The 27,200-nt window shown below is 54.0% G+C and overlaps 2 protein-coding genes across 5 annotated transcripts; one reads left to right on the top strand and one right to left on the bottom strand.

Moving 5' to 3' along the window:
* Positions 1–1,144: 1,144 nt before the first annotated feature.
* LOC100339055 (serine/threonine-protein kinase MARK2) lies at positions 1,145–18,712 on the top strand. 3 transcript variants are annotated; one of them, XM_017341056.3, is made up of 5 exons: positions 1,145–15,985; positions 16,074–16,135; positions 16,236–16,298; positions 16,401–16,463; positions 16,565–18,712. In XM_017341056.3, exon 1 carries the CDS (start codon positions 14,891–14,893, stop codon positions 15,893–15,895), a length of 1,005 nt encoding a protein of 334 aa, XP_017196545.3. In that variant the 5' UTR covers positions 1,145–14,890; the 3' UTR covers positions 15,896–15,985; positions 16,074–16,135; positions 16,236–16,298; positions 16,401–16,463; positions 16,565–18,712. The 3 variants fall into 3 exon arrangements, with proteins under 3 accessions (XP_017196545.3, XP_017196546.3, XP_069932209.1); XM_017341057.3 differs by lacking the exon at positions 16,236–16,298; XM_070076108.1 differs by lacking the exons at positions 16,074–16,135; positions 16,236–16,298 and having other exon boundaries at positions 1,145–15,385.
* CDKN2AIPNL (CDKN2A interacting protein N-terminal like) lies at positions 18,426–26,992 on the bottom strand. 2 transcript variants are annotated; one of them, XR_011389731.1, is made up of 3 exons: positions 26,350–26,992; positions 25,583–25,682; positions 18,426–18,773 (listed from the first exon to the last, which is right to left on the bottom strand). XR_011389731.1 is itself a non-coding variant. In XM_008255019.4 (3 exons), exons 1-3 carry the CDS (start codon positions 26,856–26,858, stop codon positions 18,762–18,764), a joined length of 351 nt encoding a protein of 116 aa, XP_008253241.2. In that variant the 5' UTR covers positions 26,859–26,933; the 3' UTR covers positions 18,426–18,761. The 2 variants fall into 2 exon arrangements, 1 of the variants encoding a protein (XP_008253241.2); XM_008255019.4 differs by having other exon boundaries at positions 26,620–26,933.
* Between the last annotated feature and the right edge of the window lie 208 nt (positions 26,993–27,200).

Genomic DNA, 27,200 nt, shown 5'->3' on the forward strand with positions numbered 1-27,200 from the left:
TGTTTTAAAGCTAGAACGTGTCGGGTTCTGACTGAGAATTGCAGGGGAAGTGTAGCTTCCTTTGCAGGGAGGTCAGTGAGCTTTATTAACTCCCGTATTCACACTCAAAACTGGATCTGAGCCCACATGTGGAGAAAATCCCTGGGAAGGTCCCCTCTCGGAACTAATTATGGTTTGTTTTCAGCCTTACAATTTTTTTTCTTTTTAAAGATTTATTTTATTTATTTGAAAGACAGAATTAGAGAGAAATCGATCTTCCATCCACTGGTTCACTCTCCAAATGGTTGCAACAGCCAGAGCTGTGCTAATCAGAAGCCAGGAGCTTCTTCTGAGACTCCCACACAGGTGCAGGGGCCCAAGGATTTGGGCCATCTTCTGCTTTCTCAGGCCATAGCAGAGAGCTAGATGGGAAGTGGAGCAGCCAGGACTTGACCCGACCCAGTGCCCATATGTGATGCTGGTGCTGCAGGCCAGGGCTTTTAACCTGCTGTGACAGCACCGGTGCCCATATGGGATGCTGGTGCTTCAGGCCAGGGTGTTAACCTGCTGTGTCACAGCGCTGGCCCCTGGAGACATGTCTTTTCAACTTGGATCCACCTCCTTGCTAATGTACCTGGGAAAGCAGTGGAGGATGGCCCAAGTGCTTGGACCATGCACTTATCTGGGACATCCAGAGGAGCCTCCTGACTCTGGCTTTGGCCTGGCCCAACCCTGGGTGCTGTGGCCATTTGGGGAGTAACCCAGTGGTTGGAAGATTTCTTCCTCTCTGTGTAACTTTCAAGTAAATAAATCAATCTTAAAAAGAAAGATGAAAGTCCACAGGCTAGGGACAAGTTCTTCCTATCTTCACTGCAGCTTTATGAAACAGGAAAGTCTCCACTCAGAGAAAACATCAGCTGTGCCAAAACGATGCGTGAGCTCTGCTTTCTACAAACCTTGTTGGGAGTGTGACCGTCCCACAGCTCAACATTAGCTTTTCAGTGGTGACCCTGGAAGGACTTGAGCTCCAGGCTTCCTCGTTGGTGTATGGACGTTCACACTTGGTGAGAAGCTTGCACGTGGAACTCTGCCATTTGATGAGTGTTGAAGTTTAACCGCATGATGCTCCTATGATCACAGCTCCTGGATTAATACATTTCTCAAGAAGCTAACACACAGTGTGTTCTGGACGATGAGGGCAAGTAGGTGCGTGGGGATGGTCCTGGTACCAGATGGCCCTCTGGAGCCTCGGGGGTGATCAGCTGACCTCTAGTCGTACCTGGAAGTCACATCCATCACATGTACCTGGGTTGGGAACTTAGGTAAAGGGGACCAGAGCCTGTTACTATGACGATCCCTTCAGGCTCCATCAGGCTAAACCATTTAGTCACCTTTGTTGGAATGAGGAAGGGATTATCCACTGTGTCTTGAAGGCTGCCAAGAGCAAAGGGTTGGTTGTGCTGCTTCCTGTTAGAAACCCAAAGGATGCAGTTGACCTCTTCCCTTCGTCCTTTACAAACAAGACCTTTTGCCAAGAATACCGCAGCCCACCAGCTGAACTGGACTAGCAGCACTCCCACTAAGAAAACATCAGAGAAGCTGCAGCCCTTTGGCTGTCCCTGTACAAACTCAGTGTATAAAACCGAGTTGGAAAGTTTCTGTGTTGGTGCTGGTACAAAGAAAACAAGGAACAGGAAGCTGCTCACCTACTGCCGCCTCCTGAGTCAGACAACTTTCCACTTCCAATAGGAAAAAGATGGCTTTTGGTTGTCCTGATAACCATACCGGGCAGAGACCAGGGAGGAATCGGAGACTCCACCCAGTATCACCAGGCTCAGCCACAGGCTCGGAAATAACCCCCTCCAGGAGAAGCTAAATTATTCATCTTGCTGTGTTGCAGCAGGCATGACGGCTGTGGTTTCAGGTGACGGTGTCCTGCAATGTCAGCTGGACAGTCCTGGGCGGGAGGCGGGGGTACAAGGGGTCTTCTGCAAGCCAGCAAGACCAGGAAGGCAGCCGGGGCCTGATGCCAGGGAGGGCGCTGAGCCTGATGCCAGGAGGGCCTGGCTTTTGGAAGCGCTTACACATTTGCTCTTTGACTTGAGCCAGGTCTTCTGCACAGAGCAGCTTGAAAACGGGCCACAGTCACTGCAAACCCAGTGAGGGCTCAGACTCCAAGAGCCAAAGGTGGGGATCTGCTCTCCTGACAGCCTTTGGCTGTGCATGCAGAGGCCTGAGCAAAAGGCCTATGGGACAACAGAGGACCTCCAGGGTCCAAGCTCTGACTACTCTTGGACGCTGTAAATCGCATTCTGTTTCTTACTCTAAAAGTAGAAAACAGGGTGCTGGCATAGTGGCACACACATTCCAGATGAGCCTCTCAGTCCTTGCTGCTCCACTTCCTATTCAGCTCCCTGCTAATGCACCTGGGAAACCAGTGGAAAATGGCCCAAGTGCTTGGGCCCCTGCATCCATGTGGGAGACCCGGATGGAGTGCCTGGCTTCCACTCGGCCCAATCCCAGTCTCTGTGGCCATTTGGGGAGTGAAGCAGTAGATGGAAGCTCTCTCTTTGTAACTCTCCCTTTCAGATAAATAATCTTTAAAAATAAAAAAAAAAAGTCATTTGGTAAATAAAGAAATAAGAGTCACAGTCTGCCACCTGAGATTTTTTTTGTTGTTTTAAAATAATTGAAAGATCGTCCATCTGCTGGTTCATTCCCCAGAACACAACACCCAGGAGCCAGGAATTCCATCAGGGTCTCCCATGTGGATGGCAGTGGCCCAGTCACTTGGGCCATCTTCAGCTGTTTTCCCAGGCACGTTAGCAGGGAGCTGGATCAGAAGAGCAATTGGGATGGGAACCAAGATACCAGCATAGGAAGTGATGGTTTAACCTGTGCCACAACACCAGCCCCCACTACCTGAGTTGTTGAAAACAGCTGATTTAAGGGGAATAGGTAGTAAGCTGGGGCCCAAAATTCTCAGCCAGAATGATGCAGAATGCAGTCAGTCCAGGAAAAAGTTTTGGGACCAGCTGCCTGCCATGTAACCTGTCCCCTGAGTAAAGGCCATGCTTAAAGTGAAAGGAACATGCTAGGGCCAATGTGGCACAGAGGTTAAGCCCTCACCTGCAACACTGGCAATCCTTATGGCCACCAGTTTGGGTTCAGGCTGCTCCACTTCCGATCCAGCTCCCTGCTAATGAGCCTAGGAAAGCAGCTAGAAGAGAACCCGAGTACTTGGGTCCCTGCCACCCCCATGGGAGAGCCAGCTGGAGTGCCAGGCTTCTGGTTTTGGCCTAGCACAGCTCCAGCTGTTGCCTTTTGGGGAGTGAACCAGAGGATGGAAGACCTCTTTAACTCTGCAATACTTGGCTACATGCTGTGCAAGCCACTGACCCCTAGATCTGGCGTCTGGGGGTTCCACGGCAGCTAGTGTTGGGGTAACGGAAACGACAGTGGTCTCCTGGCTGGTGCTTCATTGTTCAGCGCCTGCTGCTCCTCAGACACCCACATCAGTTGCTAATGAGTAAGAAGTCACATGGGTGAAGCCCCCCTCGGGCAGCTTTAGGAATGGCACATGAGTGCAGGAATGGTGGGCTCCCATTTTTTCTTTCATGAAATCTAGCTTAGCTAAAGAATTTATATTTTCCCAGTGTGGTCTTAAAGGAAAAACTGGGCAGCACTGAGCCAGTGCCATCTACTTCCATGGGCGTCTGGTGTTCCCGAGGCCCGTACAGACTGAAGTGGGAGTGATGGCCACTGTGCAGGTGCAGACACCGAGGTGATGTGACTCAACAGCAGACTCCACCAGTTCCAACCTACAGGTGTCCTAATGGGGACAACTCAACAGTGCTACTCTGAGAAAATCTCTAAGACAAGGGAAATGCAGCCTACGAGGATGACGTTTGGGGGCAACGTCCAGAGCCAAGCAGGGCTTCAGTCGCAAGGCCCACAGCTCAGGTTTGACCTATGCCAGGTGATCGTTCATTAAGCTGGAGGAGGACCAAGACCTGCCACAGGCCCAGAACAGCAGCAGCCTCCCAGGCAAGCAAGGCTGGAGGGCCACCTTCCTGTATGTTTGTGGTTCACCAGACTCCTGGGCTGGGACCCGCCTGAGTTACATTCTAAAGGGTCATCCCAGACAGAAAGCACTGTCAAGGCAAAAAGCCCCAGCCACATGGCCAAGTGCAGTTTAGGTAAAAATCAGCTCAAATCTAGTGGGAGCGAAACAGTCTCAATTTTTATTTTCTGTCCCTGATTTCTAAGGGAGTGAGTGTTGAGAGTGTACTCCGTCTCCTCAGTCAGCCTTTAGTGTGTCCATCAGGGACAGAAGCCCATGCAAAGGGCCCGGCCCTGGCCCCTGGTGCTGTGAGAAAACCTTCCAAACCCAGGGGAGAAGGGCAGCCAGTGAAGCCCCATCTAGCTCGGGACTCCCGACTTTAGAAGGGGTACAGCGAATTTTGGGGAAGAAACAGTCTTGCCTGGCTTGCTTCTCTCATAACATTCAAACATGATGAGGGCAGAGGTTGTTCTTTTACCATGAACTCAACACTGAATGAAGGGGCTGGTGCTGTAGCCTAGCAGGTAAGGCCACTGCCTACAGTGCCAGCATCTCATGGGCACCGGTTCAAGCCCTGGCTGCTCCACCTCCGACTGAGCTCTCTGCTATGGCTGGAGAAGCAATGGAAGATGGCCCAAGTCCTTGGGCCCCTGCACCCATGTGGGAGACCTGGAAGAGGCTCCTGGCTCCTGATCAGTGCAGATCTGGCCGTTATCACCATCAGGGGAATGAGCCAGCGGAAGGAAGACCTCTCTGTCTCTTGCTGCCTCTGCCTCTCTGTAACTCTGCCTTTCAAATAAATAAATCTTAAAAAAAAAAAAAAGGCTGAATGAAGCAATTTCCAGGAGACTAAAAGCTTCGTTAGGTTCTAAAACCATTGCATCACAAGAGCTGTTCACTCTGTATTTCCCCAGTCAGAAGGGTCCCTGAACTGTGTGCTCAAGAATGAGAGGCTGGCGCCGCGGCTCACTAGGCTAATCCTCCACCTGCAGCGCCGGCACCCTGGGTTCTAGTCCCGGTTGGGATGCTGGATTCTGTCCCGGTTGCTCCTCTTCCAGTCCAGCTCTCTGCTGTGGCCCGGGAGGGCAGTAGAAGATGGCCCAAGTCCTTGGGCCCTGCACCCACATGGGAGACCAGGAGGAAGCACCTGGCTCCTGGCTTTGGATAGGCGCAGCACACTGGCCGTAGCAGCCATTTGGGGGGTGAACCAACAGAAGGAAGACCTTTTTCTCTGTCTCTCTTACTGTCTAACTCTGCCTGTCAAAAAAAAAAAAAAAAAAAAAAAAAAAAAAAAAAAAAAAAAAGAATGAGAGCCTGACTAGAAGTGCCAAGGCACAGGGACGCCTAAGGTTGAGTCTGGCAGACCTGGAGAGGGAAGGTAGCACCTAGCACCTGACGTGCAGGGTAAGGCACTGTCTTCTCAGATGGGCCAGCAGTGCTTCACTAGGTACTGCAGGGCCTCTGGGGTTGGGCAGTGGTCATTAGGATTCCTCCCTGGGCCCTCAGTGGTTCAAGTGGGACCTGGGGAAGTTCAGGGTAACCCTTACCTCTGAGAGGGGGAAGAACCAATCAAACAGGCCACAGACTAGTTTCAGAAAGCAATTTTCTGGGTGTAGCGTGCTAACAGAAGAATGTATCATTATTTATTTGTAACCAAAGCAAGAGAGAGAAGGGGAGAGAGTGGTTCTACCTGCTGATTCACTCCCCAAGTGGCCACAACAGCCAGGTCGAAGCCAAGAACCAAGAAGTCCACCCTGGTCTCTCTTGTGGGTGGCAGCAGCCATCTTGGGCCGCCTTCCACTGCCTTCTCAGGCACATATGCCACTATGCCACAACACTGTACCCATTTTTTTCAAGATTTATTGATTTATTTTCTGAAGGAGTGACAGATATGGAGAGACAGACAGATCTGCAATCTACTGGTTCGCTCCCCATAGGGCTGCAACAGCCAGGGCTGGGCCAAGCTGAAGCCAGGAATTCCATTCGGGTCTCCTATGGAGGTGGCACGGACTCTAGGACTCGACCCAGCACCATCTGTTTCCCAAGCATGTGAGCAGGGAGGTGCATCAGAAGCAGAGTAACAAGGACTTGAACTGCCAGTCTTCTGGGATGCAGACACTCCAAGTGGCTCAATCTGTGTTACCGAAACACCTGCCCCCTTAGTCACTGGCTCCAGTTACTCTTGACCATGGCCCTCCCTGTGGCCTCACTGATCAGGACCCTGCGGCTTGCATGCAGTGCGGGTCCCTGATGGAGGGCATCTCACCTACCCAACAAGGAGTGCTACAGTGCAGACTCTTAGCTTGCTTTGCTACTTTCTATTCCAGAAATATACAGAAGGTGAAATTCTAAAATACTAGTTAATGTCATAGGTAAGAGAGCAACAGAGGTTGCAAAAGACAAGACATAAAACAAGCACTTTAAGCTTAGGAAACAATGGGAGAAAAATCAGAAAAGTTAATCAGACAACTGTGACTAAGGACATTTCAAACAGGAGCTTGGGGAAGTCATACTATAATTTTTTTTGTGCTTTTCTAAATAAAGTTTTATATATTTATTTGCAAGGCAGAGTTATTACAGAGAGGCAGAGGCAGAGAGAGAGAGAGAGGTCTTCCATTTGCTGGTTCATTCCCCAGATGGCCAAAATGGCTGGAGATGCACTGATCTGAAGCCAGGAGCTTCTTCCGGGTCTCCCATGTGGGTGCAGGGGCCCAAGGACTTGGGCCATCCTCTACTGCTTTCCCAGGCCATAGCTGGATGGGAAGTGGAACAGCTGAGACTCAAACCGACACCCATATGGGATGCAGCACGGTAGGCTGCATCTGTACCCGCAGCTGTACCCGCTACACCACAGCGCCGGCCCCTAGTGTGCTTTCAATCCCGCTGAGTGCCCAGCCTGGCCGCGTCTCCCACACTACGTCGTCTCTCCCTGACCCATCTCAGCCACATTCGATGCCAAGAGCTGCGGGACCTGGGCGGGTGCCGCCCCTGACAGAGAGCGATCCCGGGTGTTCCTGCTGCCCCAACTGCTCTTTAAGGAAACATCAGGTGGCTTGGCTAAGCTCACCCGGAAGTCCCACGCTGCTGCCCTGTGGGGAGCAACCCGGACTGGACTGAGTTACTGGAATTAAGACTTATTCTATGCATCTGCTCTCCCACAATATGGCGCTGGGAGAGGAGAAAACAGCTTCTACGCAGCTGCCTCCAGTTCAGCCAATAAACTGTAGGACTTGCTCCTGATTGGAGAGCAGCGTACTCGGCGTGTGGGCAGCCGAGTTAGGATTGGCGGAGGAGGACTATAAAGGAGGAGAGAGACGGCATGCACGAGGAACATCTAAGGGGAACATCTAAGGGGAACACCTGTGCAGCCCCCGAGAGAGCCGGCCGGCGGTGTGCCGCTCCCCCGCGGAAGTGGGGAATGTGGCAGGGGGAACTGCCCTTCCACGGAGGTGGAAGGGACAGTAGCCAACCTGGGAAGAACCAGCAGCAAACCCGGGGAGGGCCGAGCAGACGAAAGAACAGCGCAGGGTCCTGTGTCGTTCCTCCACGAAGACGGGGAGCAACATAATGGTGCCGTGACTCGGATATGAAGCCTAGGCAGGGCTTAGTGTCGTTCCTCCATGAAGAGGGGGAGCGACACTGCCCTTCTATGCGAAGGACGTGTTTCAGTCCTTCAGGCCCCAAGCACGATTTCTCCCTCGAGAGGGGGCGGTCGGCGTCTCAGGAGACAGTGGATTCAGCACCGAGAGGCAGACTCCCCGTGAGAGGAGAACTGATTGCAGGCCTCATGGCCGGGAACGTGGTGTTGGGCCAGAAAGGGGCGGGGAAGGGAAGGCTGGCACCTTGGGGGCCACCGGGAGGTCAAGTTCCCTTTCCTGAGCCCTGCCTGGGACCCTGAGCCCTGGAGGCCCCTGTCTCGATCTGAGGGTCTGAGGGTCGCAGGGCCTGGTCCCTTCCTCATAGACTAGACCCAAAGCTCACTGCCCCTCCATCCGGGGTCTGGGCTGGTCCTCTGCTCAGCAGCCGCCTACAGGGCACAGGCACACGAGGGTTGAGGTCTGAGGCCTCTGGCACAGCAGGGAGGTCCAGTCCACAGAGCTGTCAGTGTCCTATCCAACATCTCCTGCGTCGTCAAGGGAGAACACTACCCCATTCCCCTGAGGGCCATGCACCTGACCTCATGGGGTATGGGATCCACCGGCTCTGCAGTCTAACAGCTGCAGGTGGAGCCGGGCAGGAGGTCCACGCTGCTGTGTGCCCGGCCTGCCCAAGGTGAGGCCCAAATGCAACAGAGGACATAGGCAGGATGAGGACCTGGTTTTAGTTCAGGATGCCCCTGGCAGCACCCAGGTCTTCCAAGTTCCCAGGGAATGGAAAGAAAGGCTTGAGACCTACTGGAGAGGACAGGACCCTCTGCCCCACCTGGGGACACTGGAGGATGGGACCTCCCCCACCACTGTCTTCCTCACTCCCACATTTCTGGGGCAGGTAGGCTGTGTTTAGTGAAGGAGCTTTCTTCCAGATCTGAGGTTACATGGATGCTCCGTGCACAGAACTGGGCTGCGTGGGCTCCAGCAGGTGCTCACGTCACACATGCAGTGCCTCTGGAAAGTTCCATGGGGAAGTGACTCAGAGGGTTATCAAGGTCACCCCAATGAGTGACCAGTGCTTCACAGCTGTCCTGAGTGACAGGGCTCTGAGCCACGTGCTGGGCATAGGAGACCCTGTGACCCCCGACCTGCACGTTACCTGGGTCCCACCATCAGACGTCCCGTGGGAACCCCAGGTCCTGCCGGCGAGTGTGCGTCTTCCCCAGGGCCCACTGCACAATGACAATGGCCCAGGGACCAGGCCCTGTCAGGGGTCACAGAGGTGGCCTGGGCGAGGCCCCCAGGAGGCTCAGGTTGCTGACTGCACTGCTGAGCTCCTGACTGGGCCCTATGCAATGTCTGTGGCCTCTCCATGCTGGCATTGCAGCTTTGAGAGCTATGGAAGGAGCAGTCCCTCTGGGAGGCTTGGCCTGGCTCCCAGCCTTAGGCTTGTCTCCAGCCTGGGATCAGGAGGGCAATGGGTAACAACAACAGCATAGCAGAGGGCTGGTGGGCTGGTGGGCTGGCGGGCAGGGGGCTTGTGAATTAGGACAGGGCCCAGGGTCCTGGTGACCTGGATTCCCACGGGAGGCATGAGGCTGTGGTTGGGGAAGGGTCTCGTGGCATCCACCATCCCAGGCTTTCCTGTGCAGGGACCAAAGTGGTCATGGGCAGGGATGTCTCAGGGCCTCCCGGTCAGCTGAGATTGTCCTTGACCCTGATAGCAGGGCTGGGCCAGGCTGGCAGGCCTGTTGCCCTGTGTGGCCCCAGTGTGGTTTAGCTTGATGCCCATCAGTGAGGACACCCAGCACTGCTGGCCTTCAAATCCCTGCCAGGCTCCATCTGTTTCGGGGCGGGACTCGGCTCCTGCTGTGACAGCTGGGACCTTCCCCGCCTGCCCTTTGAGCCGTCGTGTTTGGTGTTTGCCGCAGACACTGGGCCACCTCTGGGGCTCTGCAAGTGCTCTTTCCTCCCTGGGCTGCCCACAGGCCAGCTTCACCAAGGCAGAAGCCGCGAGCTCCATCTGGGTCTGGCAGGTGGGTGTCAGGGACCCAGGCCCTGGACCCAGTCAGGCAAGGCAAAGACGAGGACATCCATTACAATGCCAGCTCCCATGTGGGAATCTCACAGAGTGGGATTTCTTAAAGTCTCTGGCGGGGCAGCGTTGTGACACAGCTGTCAGTGCCACCGCCTGGGACACCGCATCCCACACAGGTGCAGCTTTAGGCCTGGCTGCTCCACTTCTGATCCTGCTCCCTGCTCACGTGCTGGGAACGCAGCAGAAGATGGCCCAAGTGTTAGTGCCGCTGAGGAGTCCTCGGCCACGCTCGCAGCCCTGGGACACAGGACTGCAGGGCAGAGGGACAGGGACACAGCACAGCCAGACCTGCTGTCCTCAGGGATCCTTACCACAGCCCAGTGGGGGCCAGGCACCCTGATCAGAGCACGTGTGTGTGTGTGCGTGTCTGCGTACACCGTGCATCATGTCTGTGCCTGTGTGCATGTGCATGTGCGTGCATCACGTGTGTCTGTGTGCCTGTGCGTATCACTCATCATGTCTGTGCCTGTGTGCATGTGTGCATGTGCATCATGTGTATCTGTGTATGTCTGTGTGTGTCTGTGTGTGTGTGTGTGTGGGTATCGCTCATCATGTTCGTGCCTGTGCGTGCGTGCATCATGTGTGTCCATGTGTGCGAATGTGTATCATTCATTATGTCTGTGCATACTGTCGCTCCCCCTCTTCGTGGAGGAACGACACTAAGCCCTGCCTAGGCTTCATATCCGAGTCACGGCACCATTATGTCGCTCCCCGTCTTCATGGGGGAACGACACAGGACCCTGCGCTGTTCTCTCGTCTGCTCGGCCCTCCCCGGGTTTGCTGCTGGTTCTTCCCGGGTTGGCTACTATCCCTTCCACCTCCGTGGAAGGGCAGTTCCCCCTGGCCACATTCCCCACTTCCGCAGGGGAGCGGCACACCGCCGGCCGGTTCTCTCGGGGGCTGCACGGGTTCCCTTAGATGTTCCCCATAGATGTTCCTGGTGCATGCCGTCTCTCTCCTCCTTTATAGTCCTCCTCCGCCAATCCCAACTCGGCTGAGTACGCTGCTCTCCAATCAGGAGCAAGTCCTACAGTTAATTGGTTGAACTGGAGGCAGCTGTGCGGAAGCTGTTTACTTCTCTCCCAGCGCCATATTGTGGGAGAGCAGATGCATAGAATAAGTCCTAATTCGAGCAACTTAGTCTAGTCCGGATTGCTCCCCACAGATCCCCCTTTCTTTTTATTTTTTGGCGTTGATACGCGCCTGTCTTCGGTGTCCCGCAGCACACACTCTGCTGTACTTGCTAGAGTTGCCACAGGCTCTTACAAGTCCTATCAATCAGGAAAACCGAATCCGGGTCCTCTCTTCGCCATTGTGAGGAGGTTTTTAGGCGCTGATGCGTGCCTGTGTTCGGTGCCCTGCAGCGCATGCTCTGCTCTGCTAGAACTGCCTGCAGGTGTTTACAAAACCTATCAGGCAAACCGAATCCAAGCCTTCTCATTGCCGAATTGTGGGGGAGACTTATTAGTGTTGGTTCGTGCCTATCTTCGGTGACCTGCAGCTCATACTCTGGTCGAGCTTTGCTGGCGCTTACCGCCTTAAATCAGGCAGACCGAATCCAAGCCTTCTAATTGGCATGTTGAGGGGAGGCCTTATTTTTCTCTATTTCTCTATCTCCGGGCATTTCTATTTCTCCCATTTTACTTCTGTCTGCCAGCATTCCTATTTCTCTCACTTTACTTCTAAAACTTCTGTTTCTCTTATCCCTGCGGCTTCCCGGCACCTCGCCCCGCCGGCGGGTTCCCGGCTCTGCGCCGCTTCAGCCCGCGCGCCTCTCTCATCTGCGCAGCTTCCCGGCTTTGCGCGCTCCGCGGTCTCCACGCTTAACCCTTTCGCGTCTGAACCACGGCCTACGCCAGCGTTCCCTATCTACTCACGCCCCGTGCTCTCTCTGCACGCGGCGGCTTCCGCGAGTAACACAGCGTAGCTTGCGTCTCCGCCACTAGGATTCAATCTAAGTTCCCCGGGCTAGCCTGGCGAATTCAACCCAGCGTACGTCTCCGCCCCACGATTTGGCTTCCCGTCCTTTGCTCCCCGGGCTAATCAGACGGATCCCAATCTGGCTTACGTCTCAGCTTCTGGTTTCAACTTTTCGCCCCCTATTCCCGGGCTAACTTGAGAATCCCAAAGTGGCTTTCGTGTCCGCCTTGGCCTGCCCCCCGCGGCTTCAATTTCCCTAACACTTTTCTCTACCCGGTATGTTTCCCCAAGCTTTCCTCCAACAATACTCCTCCCTCATTTCTCCTGGCCTCTCCCCACAGTCCGCGTCTGAGTCTGTTTGTTCTAGCTTTCACTTTCGCTTTCAACCTTAGAGATTTCTCCCAGCTTCCCCCCGTAGTCCGTATCCGAGTCTATGCCTAGGCTTTCAATAGCTTCTTCCGGCTCCTTTTTCGTCCGGCTTTTCCCTAGGCTGTTTCGAGTCTATGCCTAGGCTTTCAATAGCTTCTTCCGGCTCCTTTTTCGTCCGGCTTTTCCCTAGGCTGTTTGCTAGTTTCTCTCTCCGATATTTTCCCAGTTCTTCCCGTTTCTTCCCGTTTCTTCCCTCCTAAGTTTGCTATCCGTCCTAGGTTTCCCATCCGAGCTAGGTTTCCTATCCGAGCTAGGTTTCCTATCCGTCCTAGGTTTCCTATCCGAGTCACGGCACCATTATGTCGCTCCCCCTCTTCGTGGAGGAACGACACTAAGCCCTGCCTAGGCTTCATATCCGAGTCACGGCACCATTATGTCGCTCCCCGTCTTCATGGGGGAACGACACAGGACCCTGCGCTGTTCTCTCGTCTGCTCGGCCCTCCCCGGGTTTGCTGCTGGTTCTTCCCGGGTTGGCTACTATCCCTTCCACCTCCGTGGAAGGGCAGTTCCCCCTGGCCACATTCCCCACTTCCGCAGGGGAGCGGCACACCGCCGGCCGGTTCTCTCGGGGGCTGCACGGGTTCCCTTAGATGTTCCCCATAGATGTTCCTGGTGCATGCCGTCTCTCTCCTCCTTTATAGTCCTCCTCCGCCAATCCCAACTCGGCTGAGTACGCTGCTCTCCAATCAGGAGCAAGTCCTACAGTTAATTGGTTGAACTGGAGGCAGCTGTGCGGAAGCTGTTTACTTCTCTCCCAGCGCCATATTGTGGGAGAGCAGATGCATAGAATAAGTCCTAATTCGAGCAACTTAGTCTAGTCCGGATTGCTCCCCACACATACGTGTGTGCATCATGTGTATGTGCATGTGCATCATGTGTCTGTGCGTATCACTCATCATGTCTGTGCCTGTGTGCATGTGTGCGTGTACATCATGTGTATCTGTGTATGTCTGTGTGTGTGTGTCTGTGGGTATCGCTCATCATGTTCGTGCCTGTGCGTGCATACATGTGTATGTGTGTGCATGTGCATCATGTGTGTTTGTGGGTATTGCATTTTTTTTAAGATGTATTCTATTTGTGTGAGAGTGAAGAGGGGAAAGAGAGTGCAAGTGAGTGAGAGAGAGAGAGAGAGAGGGAGAAGGAGGAAGCTCCTCCAAGCTCTGATACACCCCATAAATGACCTCCAGGACTAGGCCAGGCTGAAGCCAGGAGTCAGGAATTTTGGTTGTTGTTGTGACAGGAGCCCAAAACCCCAAGTGCCAGGCAGAGCCTCGATTCCTCCCTACCAGGCGGAGGACAGTCTCGGAGGATGTAGCATGGACCCCACTACCTTCTGGGCTTCCAGGGTTTCTGCCGAGAAATCTGACCATGACTTAGGGGGAAAGGGTGACAAAGCCACCTTCCTCTCAGCTCTGGAGATGCGGACAGTGTACCTGGCGGTGTCTTGGGCAACAGAACACGTGTTGAGTTTACCGAGGCCAGAGAAGTTGTTCCATCATCACTCAGAGACCCATCACTCAGAGGGTAAAGGCAAAGGAGGGGATATACCAAGTGGAGACACTAGGAGGTCTTCGAAAGATACAACTTATCATCATATTTAAACTAGAGATTGGCTGGCGCCGCAGCTCACTAGGCTAATCCTCCGCCTTGCGGCGCCGGCACACGGTGTTCTAGTCCCGGTTGGGGCGCCGGATTCTGTCCCGGTTGCCCCTCTTCCAGGCCAGCTCTCTGCTGTGGCCAGGGAGTGCAGTGGAGGATGGACCAGGTGCTTGGGCCCTGCACCCCATGGGAGACCAGGAGAAGCACCTGGCTCCTGGCTTTGGATCAGCGCGCTGCGCCGGCCGCAGCGGCCATTGGAGGGTGAACCAACGGCAAAGGAAGACCTTTCTCTCTCTCTCTCTCACTGTCCACTCTGCCTGTCAAAAAAAAAAAAAAAAAAAAAACAAAAAAAAACAAAAAAAAAACAAAAAAAAACAAAAACAAAAAAAAACACTAGAAATTGAAGGCCACCGAGCAATCTACAGGCTGGAGTTTCTCAAAAGTTAAGTATTAATCCCTATCACAACCTAGGCCAAAATCTCTTTGGGTATCGTTTTTATTCAATTGGAAGATTCTGGAGAAAGCCACTGTGGATGAACTACAGCTCCCATTGGTCAATTTCTTGCTCTGACTTCATAATGCCTCACTGTTATGAAAGTTGTATTATTACAGAGTCCCTGGCTGGGCTGGGATTGGTCCGTTTCTCACTCTAACTTCATAAGGCGCCACTATGTGAGGTGAGCGCCCAAAAAGTATATATAGCGGCTGCCGGGGCCTGGGTTTTCGGCTCCCTTACCCAGAGAGCACTCTTATGTGATCTGTGTAACTAGGACCCATCTAACCAGCCTTTGCGCTCGTTGGTGTTGCTTGTGCTTTTTCTTGGTTGTTGGTTTCTGGGTGTGTTTGGTTTTTGCTTTTTCCCGTTTTGTTTAGTTTGTTGTTTTCCTCCTCATTGTTGTTTTGCCCATTTGGCCTTTGTTTGCAGTTTTCTTTATTTTTGCTTCCCCTACTCTAGTCAGCTAGCACGCTCAGAAGTATCAGCATTCGAGGATTTAGTGGCTTTTCCTCTTTGTTGTTTTCTGCTTTATTGAGATAGTCTTGCGGCTTCGCCTCTAGCGTAGTGAGAGTAGCTGGTGCTGTGTCTTAGTCAGCTGGGCAGTCAGGCCCCCGTGGTCCCTTTGTGTTGTAGGCAGTGCAGTGAGGGTCGGTGATTAGCTAGCGTGTGTCGAGCGAGTTAGGGAGTCGAGAGAGCGTAGTTAGGTGACCGGAGGCATGGAAGGCCCCTTGGACGTCCATCCTTCTCTGGACGGGTACCGCTTCATGTATGCGATCGGCCGGGGCGGCTTCGGCCTGGTGAAGCTGGCATGGCACCTGGCGTCAGGCAAGTACGTGGCAGTGAAGATCCTCCTGCAAGACGGCTCTCCCAGCAGCTCGCTGTCCGCGCAGGGGGAAGTGGTCATCCTGAGGAGCCTGTGGCACGACAACATCATGCGGCTGCTGGAGAAGCGGCACACGGAGACGCACCTGTTCCTGGTCATGGAGCTGGCGGCCAGGGGCTCGCTCTATCACTACGTGCAGGAGCAGGACGGCCTGGCCGAGGACGAGGCCAGGGCCCTGTTTGGCCAGGCGCTGGCCGCTGTGAGCTACTGCCATGGTCAGCGCGTGGCACACTGGGACCTCAAGCTGGACAACCTGCTGCTGGACGAGCACATGAACATCAAGCTGGCGGACTTCAGGCTGAGCCTGCGGCTGGAGCAGGGCACGCTGGTAAGGGACGCCTGCGGGACCCCCGAGTACTGCGCACCAGAGGTTTTCCTCGGGGAGGCCTACGACGCATTAAAGGCCGACGTGTGGAGTCTGGGGGTGGTGCTGTTTGCCATGCTGGAGGCCACGCTGCCCTTTGGCGGCAAAGACTCGGAAGAGCTGCAGGACCGGGTGCTGTGCGGCACCTACGTGGTGCCACGTGGCATCAGCCCAGCCCTGCAGGAGCTGCTGGCGTGGCTGCTCACCATCGATGCCTCGGGGAGGCCCAGTGCGGAGGACGCCAGGACCCACTCGTGGTTCAGCCCTGGCCGAGAAGCAGCCCAGGAGCACGAGGAGGGTGCGGTCACCCTGCTGCAGCCCCTGGGCATTCCCCGGGACCTGGAGGCCAGGGAGTACCTGGTGGGCCTCGGCCTGCTGCCAGGCACGGGGACCGAGGGGACGCCAGGCCCTCAGTCCCAGGACTCCATGTCCCTGCCCAAGTCCTCGCAGAACAGCAAGTGCCCCCCCCCATAGAGGATGACGGCTTGGCTCTGGTGTCAGTGTCCTGTGACAGCATGGCCGTCAACGTTTCCTCCGCACAAAGCGACTCCTCCGAGGCCCCCAGTGAGTCTTGCCCTCTCCCTGCCTCAGGCCCTCCAAGAGCTGAGCCCAAGGCTCCGAGGTGACCCCACTTTTGACTCTCCCCTACCAGGCCAGCCACAGCAGGAGAGGAGCCCTGCTCCCAGCGCCACCCCCGACTCTTCGAGCCCTCCAGTGAGTCTTGCCCACTCCCCACATCCCCTGCCACTTTGGGGCCTCCAGGAGCTAAGCCCAAGGCCCCGAGGTGACCCCACTCTAGACTCTCTCCTACCAGGCCAGCCACAGCAGGAGAGGAGCCCTGCTCCCAGTGCTGCCCCTGACTCCCCCAAAGTCTCCAGTGAGTCTTCCCCTCTCCCTCCCAGCCCCAGCCACCTTGGGCACTCTTGGGGCTGAGCCCTAGGCCCCCTTGGTCACCCCACTCTTGACTCTCTCCTACCAGGACAGCCACAGCAGGAGAGGAGCCCTGCTCCCAGCGCCGCCCCCGACTCCCCCAAAGTCTCCAGTGAGTCTTGCCCACTCCCCTCATCCCCTGCCTCTTTGGGGCCTCCAGGAGCTGAGCCCAAGGCCCCCGAGGTGACCCCACTCTTGACTTTCTCCTACCAGGCCAGCCACAGCAGGAGAGGAGCCCTGCTCCCAGCACCGCCCCCAAGCCAGCCTCCAAGGTGTCGCCCTCCAGCCCCAGTGCCAGGAGCCGTGTGGACCTCGCAGAGCCAGAAGCCGCCGCAGCTGCCCGTGAGCCTGAGGGGGCTGGGACCGCAGCCACCGCTGACACCACAGACTCCACAGCCAGCACCCAGGGCAAGAGGCAGGGCCAGCGCGGGGTTGGCAGGAGGATCCTCCGGTTCCTGCTGAGGGCGTGCTGCATCCTGCCGTCCCGAGGGAGCAGCCCTGGTCACTGCTGCCGCAGAGTGGCCCCCAAGTAGCCTCGCTCCGCCCCCGTCACCAGGAGCAATGCGCAGGCTGAGCTGACCGAACATTTTTCTTTGCTTGAGCTTGGGGAAGTCATACTATAATTTAAATTTGCTTTATTACTCTACTTTGGGGCTTTATATACATAAAATGAAATCTATGAGATACCTGTTGAAAATGCATTTTCAAGTGACTTTCTTATTTCTTTTTTTTTTTTTTTTTTTTGACAGGCAGAGTGGACAGTGAGAGAGAGAGACAGAGAGAGAAAGGTCTTCCTTTGCCGTTGGTTCACCCTCCAATGGCCGCCGCTGCAGCCGGCGCACCGTGCTGATCCGATGGCAGGATCCAGGATCCAGGTGCTTTTCCTGGTCTCCCATGGGGTGCAGGGCCCAAGCACCTGGGCCATCCTCCACTGCACTCCCTGGCCATAGCAGAGAGCTGGCCTGGAAGAGGGGCAACCGGGACAGAATCCGGTGCCCCGACCGGGACTAGAACCCGGTGTGCCGGCGCCGCAAGGTGGAGGATTAGCCTATTGAGCCACGGCGCCGGCCCAACTTTCTTATTTCTTAATTTGATCTTTTAAGCCTTGCAATTAACTTTGTCCAAATAATAATGGAAAAAGCTAGGCTGCACGTGAGGAAGAAACGATGCTGAGGTCGCTAAGCTCTGTGCTTGGCCTCTGACCTTTGCTATCTTCAGCCTTGCGGCAGCTCCTCTGTTGCTTCTGTGACCCCATTTTCCAGGTAGGAAAGGTTTGTCCCGGTTACACGGTTACACACAGAGATCCTGCCCGCCTCAATCAGGCCATCCAGGGGTCGCTCCAGAGACTGGCACTAGAAGCTGCCCAAAGCTGTGGCCCACCCACGGCATGCTGCTGGCAAGAGTCTTGTCCCGCCGGCGCTCCCCCAGCCCTGCCAGCTCTCCTGCAGACTAAGCTGGCAAGGCCTAGCGTCTCGCTCACCACTATCGCCAGGACTGCACACAGAGCCTGCCACTGCTGTGAGAATCCTGCACTGTTGTCACTGCTGCCCCCAGATGAAGGCCCTTCCCCGGGATTCATGCCTGGAGCATATTTATGACTTAATAGCGAAGAGAGAAGAACGGAATAAATACATTAAAAAGGGAATATTCACAAATTTTACAGCCAACCAGGACGGCACTCAAGTATTTGTTAAGTACATGCAAGGCAGTTCCTCATGCTGAAACCTAAGCCTCAGGGAAAAAGAGCGGGCTCCCCGGGACGGCCTGAGCCCTGTGGAGCCCACACAGGCTGCTGCACAGGCGGGAACCTGACCGAGCCCCTTGCAATAAGGGCGGGCTGTTCTGTAGACTGCCTCTTCCCTTAACTGGAGGGTTCCTCAGGCCTAGGGTTTGATTCTCAATTCCTAAAAAAACACTAGTGTGAGTGCCAGTGAGGGGTAGGTAGGTACAGGATAAAGCTCAGGTTGATGTGAGGGAATCAAGGATCTGCTTTGCATGAGTGCGAAAAAAGCCATAAAACAGAACCACGCTTACAGGTACACTGTGGAAAAATCCAAATTATAAAATCATTACCTGCCATTATTACATTAATATATTTTAAAAGAGCATTTTAAACAAAAAGTTTGGCATTTATAAAACAACAGGAAAGAGGGCTCGTACAATGTTGTTGAATTCACCTCAGACGGCATGATCTATAAATACATAAATATCCATGCACACTGTTACAGTGACAGCTACTCAAAGGGTGAGGACTTGGAAAAAGCCAGCTGAGACAGGTTCCCTGTCATTCCACCTGCCTCTTTCTGTTGGCAGTCCCAGCAGTCTCCAGAGCTCTGTGGTCAGTGTCACACTTGTCCCAGCCTCCTTTGTAAGCCTGCAGCTCATGATGACACGATGTTAACCTTCCGTCTTAGCTTTGATGCTAGGGGGATAAAAAAGAAAGGGTTATGCAGGCACGTAGTCCAGGGAATCTAATTCATCTTCATAAAGGTAAGACGTAGCAGAGATGCAACATTTATTTAGGTACTACCCAGATAGAGAGCATACTTAGACACTATTAACATTTTACTACAGATGAGCAGGTTCGGCAAAGCAGTGACCACACCATCCATTTGGAAGCCAGTGCTTCACTTTCTTGTTGCTTACAATCAATAAATGCTCAAAATCTAAAGTGGTAACGGAAATAACTAAACTCACTACAGTGAGTGCTCCAAAGGCAGAATCACACAAACGCTTGTTGTTCTAAATGAGCAGCATTCGATTCAGGTAGTAATTCACAGCGCTGCACAGGGAGTCGGGCTATTTAGGGGATGTGAAGGTGAGGCATTTCTGGATTCACACTATTAGAAGCTGTAAAGCCTATCTTCACAGAGTGGGCAACTTCAGCGGCTTCTGAGGACTGTAGCACCTTTGCTGAATTTAAACTTGGCTTCAGACAACTTTAAAGTAGGGTGTGAAGAAATCACTTTGGCTGTCACCTTGTATTTGAATGGATTTCCTTAACATTTAGCAGTATGAGTGAATCAGTCTTTTTAGTAATCAGAAATTTCAAGGTTTGACCTATTTCCCAGCTGAGCAGTCAGTCCTGAAGAGATGGGGAGGAGGAAAAAAAAGGCCTCAGCGAAAAAAGCCAACTGCAGGACGTGCTTCTCCTCTGAGGAGAAGGCAGTGTCTCCAAGGCAGCCGCTCACGCCCAGAGCAGAGAGGCACCTAAGCCACCTCTCGGGTCTCGGGTCGGCCAGACCAGCAGCGCACCAGCACTGCAGCTGCCGGGGGCTTGGCTGTTACTGGTGCTGCCCTATGGGGCTGGACCCAACTTTTCTGGCTTTACTTCTGGTGGATAAAGAGACAAAGATAGCTCCACTGAGCATGTACCATGGGACCCAAGCCCTCTGGTAACTCAACAACAGGTTTAATCTTTTCAAACACACAACCATACTGGCCACCTTGCAACACTGCAACTGCTGCACCCCAGAGAGTAGCAGGAATTGCACCAGGGGGTCACCCACACAGACACAATGCACAGGGCCCCTTGAGAAGCAGGACACATGGGGTCACCCACACAGACACATGCACAGGGCCCCTCGAGAAGCAGGCACAGGTGGGGTCACCCACACAGACACATGCACAGGGCCCCTCGAGAAGCAGGCACAGGTGGGGTCACCCACACAGACGCAATGCACAGGGCCCCTCGAGATGCAGATACATGTGGGGGTCACTCACACAGACACATGCACAGGGCCCCTCGAGAAGCAGGCACAGGTGGGGTCATCCACACAGACACAATGCACAGGGCCCCTCAAGATGCAGATACATGTGGGGGTCACTCACACAGACACATGCACAGGGCCCCTCGAGAAGCAGGCACAGGTGGGGTCACTCACACAGACACATGCACAGGGCCCCTCGAGATGCAGGCACAGGTGGGGTCACTCACACAGACACATGCACAGGGCCCCTCGAGATGCAGGCACACGTGGGGTCACTCACACAGACACATGCACAGGGCCCCTCGAGATGCAGGCACAGGTGGGGTCACTCACACAGACACATGCACAGGGCCCCTCGAGATGCAGGCACAGGTGGGGTCACTCACACAGACATGATGCACACCTTTTCTAACATTCACTTTTCATACACAGCCACTTTCCAAATAAGTTTTTCTTCTTGGGATAAGAGTGTTCACAGGAAAAATGGACCACGTAATTTAGTTGACAGCTTCTTTCTTTGAGCCACTCATGTCAGCTTCCTAGTCACTCACTCCTCTTTCTCCTTGATTAAGACATTACCTTGGAAATATTAACTCTGACAGTCAGCAATGACACCCTTCCTGAGCCTGCTGCCGCTGTCTGTTAATTATCATTCGTTAATGGGTAAGTGGGGCACCCACAAAAGCTGCTGGCAGGCTTCCAGGGATGCTAATTAGAGATCTGAGATTGTTTGGGTTTGAAGCCGCCTCTTTCAAAAGAAAACAGTATCAGGGCCAGTGCCGTGGCACAGCAGGTTAAAGCCTTGGCCTGAAGTGCCAGCATCCCATATGGGTGCCGGTTCGAGTCCCAGCTGCTCCACTTCCGATCCAGCTCTCTGCTATGGCCTGGGAAAGCAGCAGAAGATGGCCCAAGTCCTCAGGCCCCTGTACCCACGTGGAAGACCCGGAAGAAGCTCCAGGCTCCTGGCTTCAGATCAGCGCAGCTCCAGCTGTTGCAGTCATCTGAGGAGTGAACCAGCAGATGGAAGACCTCTCTGTCTCTACCTCTCTGTAACTCTTTCAAATAAATAAAATAATTCTTTAAAAAAGAAAACAGTATCATACACTGCAACTTTTGGACAAATCCCACCTGTCAGAGACCAACTCTCATTTCTTTTCTCAGACTTCCCCCCAAAAAAGTCAGACACACAGAAGAGATGTTCTTGCCTTAAAACTGCAGAAGTCATCATGTATCTGCATAATTTTACTTCTCGAGTTTATGTCTCTAAGTCATCACTGTCGGGTTCTGAGATGCCAGAAGATTAATTTCCACTTGCCAGCTAGCTTTAAAACCCAACTCAACTCTAATTATAGAGCTGAAGATCAATTTCAGGAGTAACAATAGATGTTTGCAGGTGCACAGCTTGACATAAGGGATTTCTCTGCTCTCAGTCTTGGCAGTATGGCCCAATGCTTCCCAGCCTCCACCACACACGCAAACGACAGGCCAGGGATAAACGTGGCCACAAAATCCAGTGGCTCCTCCCAGTGTGTTCTCAAGGTGACCGTCACCAGACAGGCACAGCGTCCATCACCATACAAATCTGCTGTGGCTCACAGGCCAGAGGACTTGCTCTCAGGATGGGCTTATCTAAAAGACTTAACAACTGGCAAAGCTCAGTGTAGGAGCAGCCGAGTATCATTTTGGTGGCATCAACAGTCTAAAATTAAACTTAGTTACTAAGAAAATGTAAGTTTTATTTGAAGCAAGTTGCAACATGCATAATTCAAAAATGCTACAGAAATGTGGCCTCTGCAGGCTTCAGCAGGTCCTAACTGCAAATGACTGACTACGTGATGGCGGTGCTGCTTCCAGGATGCTCAGATCACGCCAGGAGCCCTCTGGAGACACTGTGTGCAGGACACTGTCAAGAATACACATCCTGGGGCTGGCACTGTGGTGCAGCGGGCAAAGCTGCCACCTGCAGTGCCGGCAGCCCATGTGGGCACCAGTTCAAGTCCCAGCTGCTCCACTTCCAATCCAGCTCCCTGCTAATGTCATGAGAAAGCAGCAAAGGACGGCCCAAGGACTTCGGCCCTTGTATCCATGTGAGACACCAGGAAGATGCTCCTGGCTCCTGGTTTCCACCTTGCCCAGTCCTGCCAGTTGTAGCCATTTGGGGAATGAACCAGCAGATGGAAGATCTCTCTCTCTGTCTCTTCCTGTATCTCTGTAACTCTGCCTTCAAATAAATAAAGTAAATCTTTAAAGAATATACACATCTCAGGCCAGAGATCTGTACATTTTGAGGGACAAGACCCTTTTATGATGTTTAACAGTTCAGACAGACCCTTACACACCTACCCACGCACACTCCACACTGGTCTAAGGACAATGTTTGGAACATACATCACCTCTTGGGGTTTGCACCCAAACTTCATGAAATATTCTGATCTCTCAGCAGCTCAGCATGACTAGACAGAGTCTAGTTCTACCTTTCAGAAAACACATGACAGAGAACCATAAAGGACGACTGATAAAACAGGAGCAAACCCGAGAAGGGAGAAAACCTCTTAGGGACAAAAAGCAAGGGAAAAATACTGTCCCACAGCTGCTGGCACATGAAGGTACACCCTGTTCCCTGACTGCTCTGCCCTGCCAGGGGCTCTCCAGTAGCCACTCCCCCCCCCCCCCCCCCCGCCAGCTGGGCCCCAAGAACTGCACCACTATGGGACAGGGACTACCCAGCAATTTTTTTTTTTTTTTTTGGTCAGGCAGAGTGGACAGTGAGAGAGAGACAGAGAGAAAGGTCTTCCTTTTGCCATTGGTTCACCCTCCAATGGCCGCCGCGGCTGGCGCGCTGTGGCCGGCGTACCGTGCTGATCTGATGGCAGGAGCCAGGTACTTCTCCTGGTCTCCCATGGGGTGCAGGGCCCAAGCACTTGGGCCGTCCTCCACTGCACTCCCTGGCCACAGGAGAGAGCTGGCCTGGAAGAGGGGCAACCGGGACAGAATCCGGCGCCCCAACCGGGAGTAGAAACCGGTGTGCCAGCGCCACAAGGCAGAGGATTAGCCTAGTGAGCTGTGGCGCCGGCCCCAGCAATTGTTAAACATCATGGCCACTGTCATGGATCCCAAAAATCAAATTCCCAATTCACACAGCTACATGGGTAAAAACAGTAGCTTCCTGCTAACAGCTGATTTTAAAAGCAAAACAGAAGCTTGAACATCAACCTGAAGCTTCTGACTCCAAGTTCAAGTTAAAAACTAAAAGAGGACAGAGTTGTGGCACAGGGGGTTAAAGCCACCACTTGGAACACTAATGTCCCAAATCGGAATGCCGGTTTAAGTCCCCGCTGCTCTGGTTCCAGCCCAGCTCCTTGCTACATGCATCTGGGAAAGCAGCAGAAGATGGCCCAAGTACTTGGGCCCCAGCCACCCTGTAGGAGGCCCAGATGGAGCTGCTTCTGGCTTGAGCCTGGCCCAGCCCCAGCTGTTGTGGATATCTGAGGCGTGAACCACAGGATGGAAGATCTCTCTTGTTAGCCTTTCAAATCAATTTATTAAAAACAAACAAACAAAAGGAATCTTTTTTTAAGAAACACCTTCTGGGGGCCAGTGCTATGGGAGTAGCAGGTAAAGCCGGCACCTGCAGTGTCAGGATCCGACATGGGTACTGGATCGAGTCCTGGCTGCTCCACTTCCAATCCGGCTCTCTGCTATAGCCTGGGAAAGCAGTGGAGGATGGTCCAAGTCTTTGGGCTCCTGCACCCTTGTGGGACACCCAGGGGAAGCTCCTGGCTCTTGGCTCCGGATCGGCACAGCTCCAGTGAATGCAAGACATCTGTCTGTCTGTCTCTGCCTCTCCATCTCTCTCTGTGTAACTCTGACTTTCAAATAAATAAATATATCTTTAAAAAAAAAAAAAAAAGAAAAGAAAGAAACACCATCTGAAACCCACCGGGGTATATACTGGTTTGCAAATCAAATATTTTCTGGGCAGCTGAGAATTTAATTTCTTGAACTCATCAAAAGGAGATGGCTATATACCCTGCCTTCCCAAACAAGCTCCCACGGAGGTGAAAGGGCTTATCCAGGCCTCAGAGGTTAGAACTACAAAGGGGCCCCAGCTTCTGCCATTTGATCAGTTTTGTGGAAATTTTCTGCTCTGCAGTGTGCCTTTTGAAGTTATAAGAACTATAAGGTTTGAAGTTATAAGGACTAAAACTCAAGGCACCACCCACGTCACAGTCCGCTCTCAAACAGACCTGACTCAAGTGCCCAAGGAACTCTGGGAGCTATGGGAGCAACTTCCTGTGTCACCCAGGGAAGCACATCTGGGGAGGGGTGCTGAAACGTAGCCAGGATGCCAGCCCCAAATGAGGCTCTCTCTGCCTCACTCTGCACAGGCCCAGCCCCGAGCAAAGCTCCGGGCAGAGTCCACACCTCACACAGCCTAGGCAGCCAACAGCTCCAGCACTGGGGCGCGGCTCCAGCCACACTGCTTTTTTTTTTTTTTAAAGATTTATTTATTTATTTGGAGGGCAAAGTGGGGGGGGGGGGAGGGAGGGAGGGAGAGAGGGAGGGAGAGAGGGAGGGAGGAGAGAGGTCTTCCATCCACTGGTTCACTCCCCAGATGACCACAACAGCCAGAGCTCTGCCAATCCGAAGCCAGGAGCCAGGAGCTTCTTCCGGGTCTCCCACGTGGGTGCAGGGCCCAAGGACTTGGGCCATCCTCCACTGCCTTCCCAGGCCATAGCAGAGAGCTGGATAGGAAGTGGAGCAGCCAGGACCAGAACCAGCGCCCATATGGGATGCCAGCACTTCAGGTGGCGGCTTTACCTGCTACACCACAGTGCCAGCCCCTCCAGCCACGTTCTTCTCAGCACATCAGATGTCTCAGAGGCCAAATCTGGTCCCGCCCTCGCCCGCTGAGCTAACGAATTATTCTGTTACCAACTGTGGCACATTAGTCAACATTTTCTTGAAGCTCAAGCAAAATACTCAAAACAATGTTCCTAGACAAACTGAAGAGTGTTCACGTGCTGCTTCACCACCAGTGTGTAATTCTCCTTACTGAGTTATTACCTGATTATGAAAAGTTTACAAATTACAGGAAAATCTAAATGAAAGGCCTCATCTTCAGGGCAGTAAACAATCACGTTGGGATGCAGCAGGTTAGGCCGCCACTGGTGACCCTGGCACCCGCATCGTATCAGAGTCAATGCACATCACAGCCACTCCCCTTCCCATCCAGCTCCCTGCTAATGCGCCTGGGACAGCAGTGGAGGGTGGCCCAAGTATTTGGGTCCCAGCCACCCACGTGAGAGACCTGGATGGAGCTCTAGGCTCCTGGCTTTGGTCTGGCCCAGCCCTGGCTATTGCAGACAAAAGGAGAGTGTGCCAGCACATAGAAGATATCTTCCTCCCTCTCTGTTGCTCTTTCAAATAAAAATAACTAAATATTGGGAAAAAATCATATGCTCTGTTACAGACCATGAACTACACCATTTTGTCAAATACACTTGGAAATGGTATTTACCTTTTTCATTAATTCACTTCTGGTAGTGAACTGTGGCAGGTCTTCCACTTCAATCCCATCAGCCATTCCCATCACCTTGTCTAAAAGGTCTTTATTGTAGCTGCATAATAAAAAGGAATAAGGTAAAAACCTGGGAAGCCTGACTTGTCCTGTGGGCATCAGGAGACTGACAGGAAACTGTTGGGGAAACCGACACAGTGCAGCCCTGGGATGGGCCCTTCCCGCTCCGGATACAAGGCCAACGATGGAGCAGGCGTTTGCAGATTCACAGCAGTGGCACGCATGTCTAGCAGTACACGTGCCATGCTGCTTTAACGCAAACAGCATGTGTCCGACCTTGCACCCCGTGGACCACGACGGCCCAGGGGCTCCCAAAAACTAGAAAAGGGATGGGGGTGCCTGGCTTGCTCCCCCACATTATTCTAACAAAACCCAGCTTAGGAAGCAAAACCAAGTGGCTCCGGCCTGGATAGGCCAGGTGACCAGTGAGACAGCTGTAACAGCCACAGAACCAGGAACGCTGTTAGAAACTGTCCAGTAAAAGGGTTCGGGGAACTCCCGCTTTGCCGCCTTATCAGGCACTCAGCGGCAGGCTCCGCAGGCATCCTCAGGACGCAGTGGGCTGCGGGGATCTTGGCGGAAAGACAGTGAGGTTCTCACTGGCCCCAGCTGAGGATTCGGCAGGCTGGGGAGTGCGGAGTAAAAGCTAAGGACCACCGTCCGCGGGCGAGGCCTGAAGCGGCAGGGCCCTCCCAAAGCCGTCTCACCTGTAAAACCCAAGAGTCCAAGAAGCTAGCAGGTTACAAATGCACTTTGCAACGGGGGTCGTTTAGCTAATGACAGCAGGAACAGGAATAGCAGCTCAACCTTCCAGCCCACCTTCCACTGAGCTCATCAACCTTGAATTACTGGAGTCACCACAACCACCCGTTTACCAAGCGAGGAACCGAGGCCCAGAGATGTCACAGTGTGTCCGGGGGTGGTCAGGCCAGGCCCGGCTGCGGCGCGGGCGAGCGGCCGGGGGCAGGGATCCGCACCTGCAGCCCAGGAAGAGGTGGTTGGCCCACACCATGGACAGAGACAGCAGCTGGTCCAGGCGGCCGCCGCCGTCGGGCGGGTCGCGGTAGTCGGGCAGGTGGCGCAGGATGAATTCCATGCGGGCTTTCCATTGCTTCTCGCTCTCGGAGTAGGAGCGGAACTGCTCCGCGAAGTCGGCCGCCTGCCGCACGCCGGACACCAGCTCCTCCACCGCGGCGGAAGCCTCGCCACCTACCATGGCGCCCGCGACGCCGAGGGCTGGAGCAGCCCGCCGCCTTCCCGAGGTGCACCGCGCTCCTGCCCGCCGGCTAGAGCGGCCCCGGCGGCGCGCGACTGCTCCGGAGGCCCGGCCTGGAGCGCCCTCGCCGGGCCCGGCGGCCCGCGCGGGTTGCGACTGCCGCGTGCGGTTTCCAAACCCCGCGACCGGAGAGTCCGCCCCGCCGGGGTCCCCGGTTTGCGGTGAACCCCGCGGGCAGCCGGTGGGAAACCTGAGCCCGCCACCGCCCCCAGCACAGTCGGCACACCGATGCTAGCCGGAGCCAGGCCGTGTCCTCTGGAGGCAAGGCGTCCCCAGGCACCG

Source organism: Oryctolagus cuniculus, chromosome 6, assembly GCF_964237555.1.
Source record: "Oryctolagus cuniculus chromosome 6, mOryCun1.1, whole genome shotgun sequence".
In the NCBI taxonomy this organism is placed as follows: Eukaryota; Metazoa; Chordata; class Mammalia; order Lagomorpha; family Leporidae; genus Oryctolagus; species Oryctolagus cuniculus.

Bases quoted from the DNA above. Each gene is read 5' to 3' on its own strand.
- LOC100339055 (XM_017341056.3), top strand. From the start codon at position 14,891: ATGGAAGGCCCCTTGGACGTCCATCCTTCTCTGGACGGGTACCGCTTC.
- CDKN2AIPNL (XM_008255019.4), bottom strand. From the start codon at position 26,858: ATGGTAGGTGGCGAGGCTTCCGCCGCGGTGGAGGAGCTGGTGTCCGGC. The intron at 25,683-26,619 runs GTGCGGATCCCT...TTTATTATGCAG, and splicing joins CACCTCTTCCTGGGCTGCAG to CTACAATAAAGACCTTTTAG.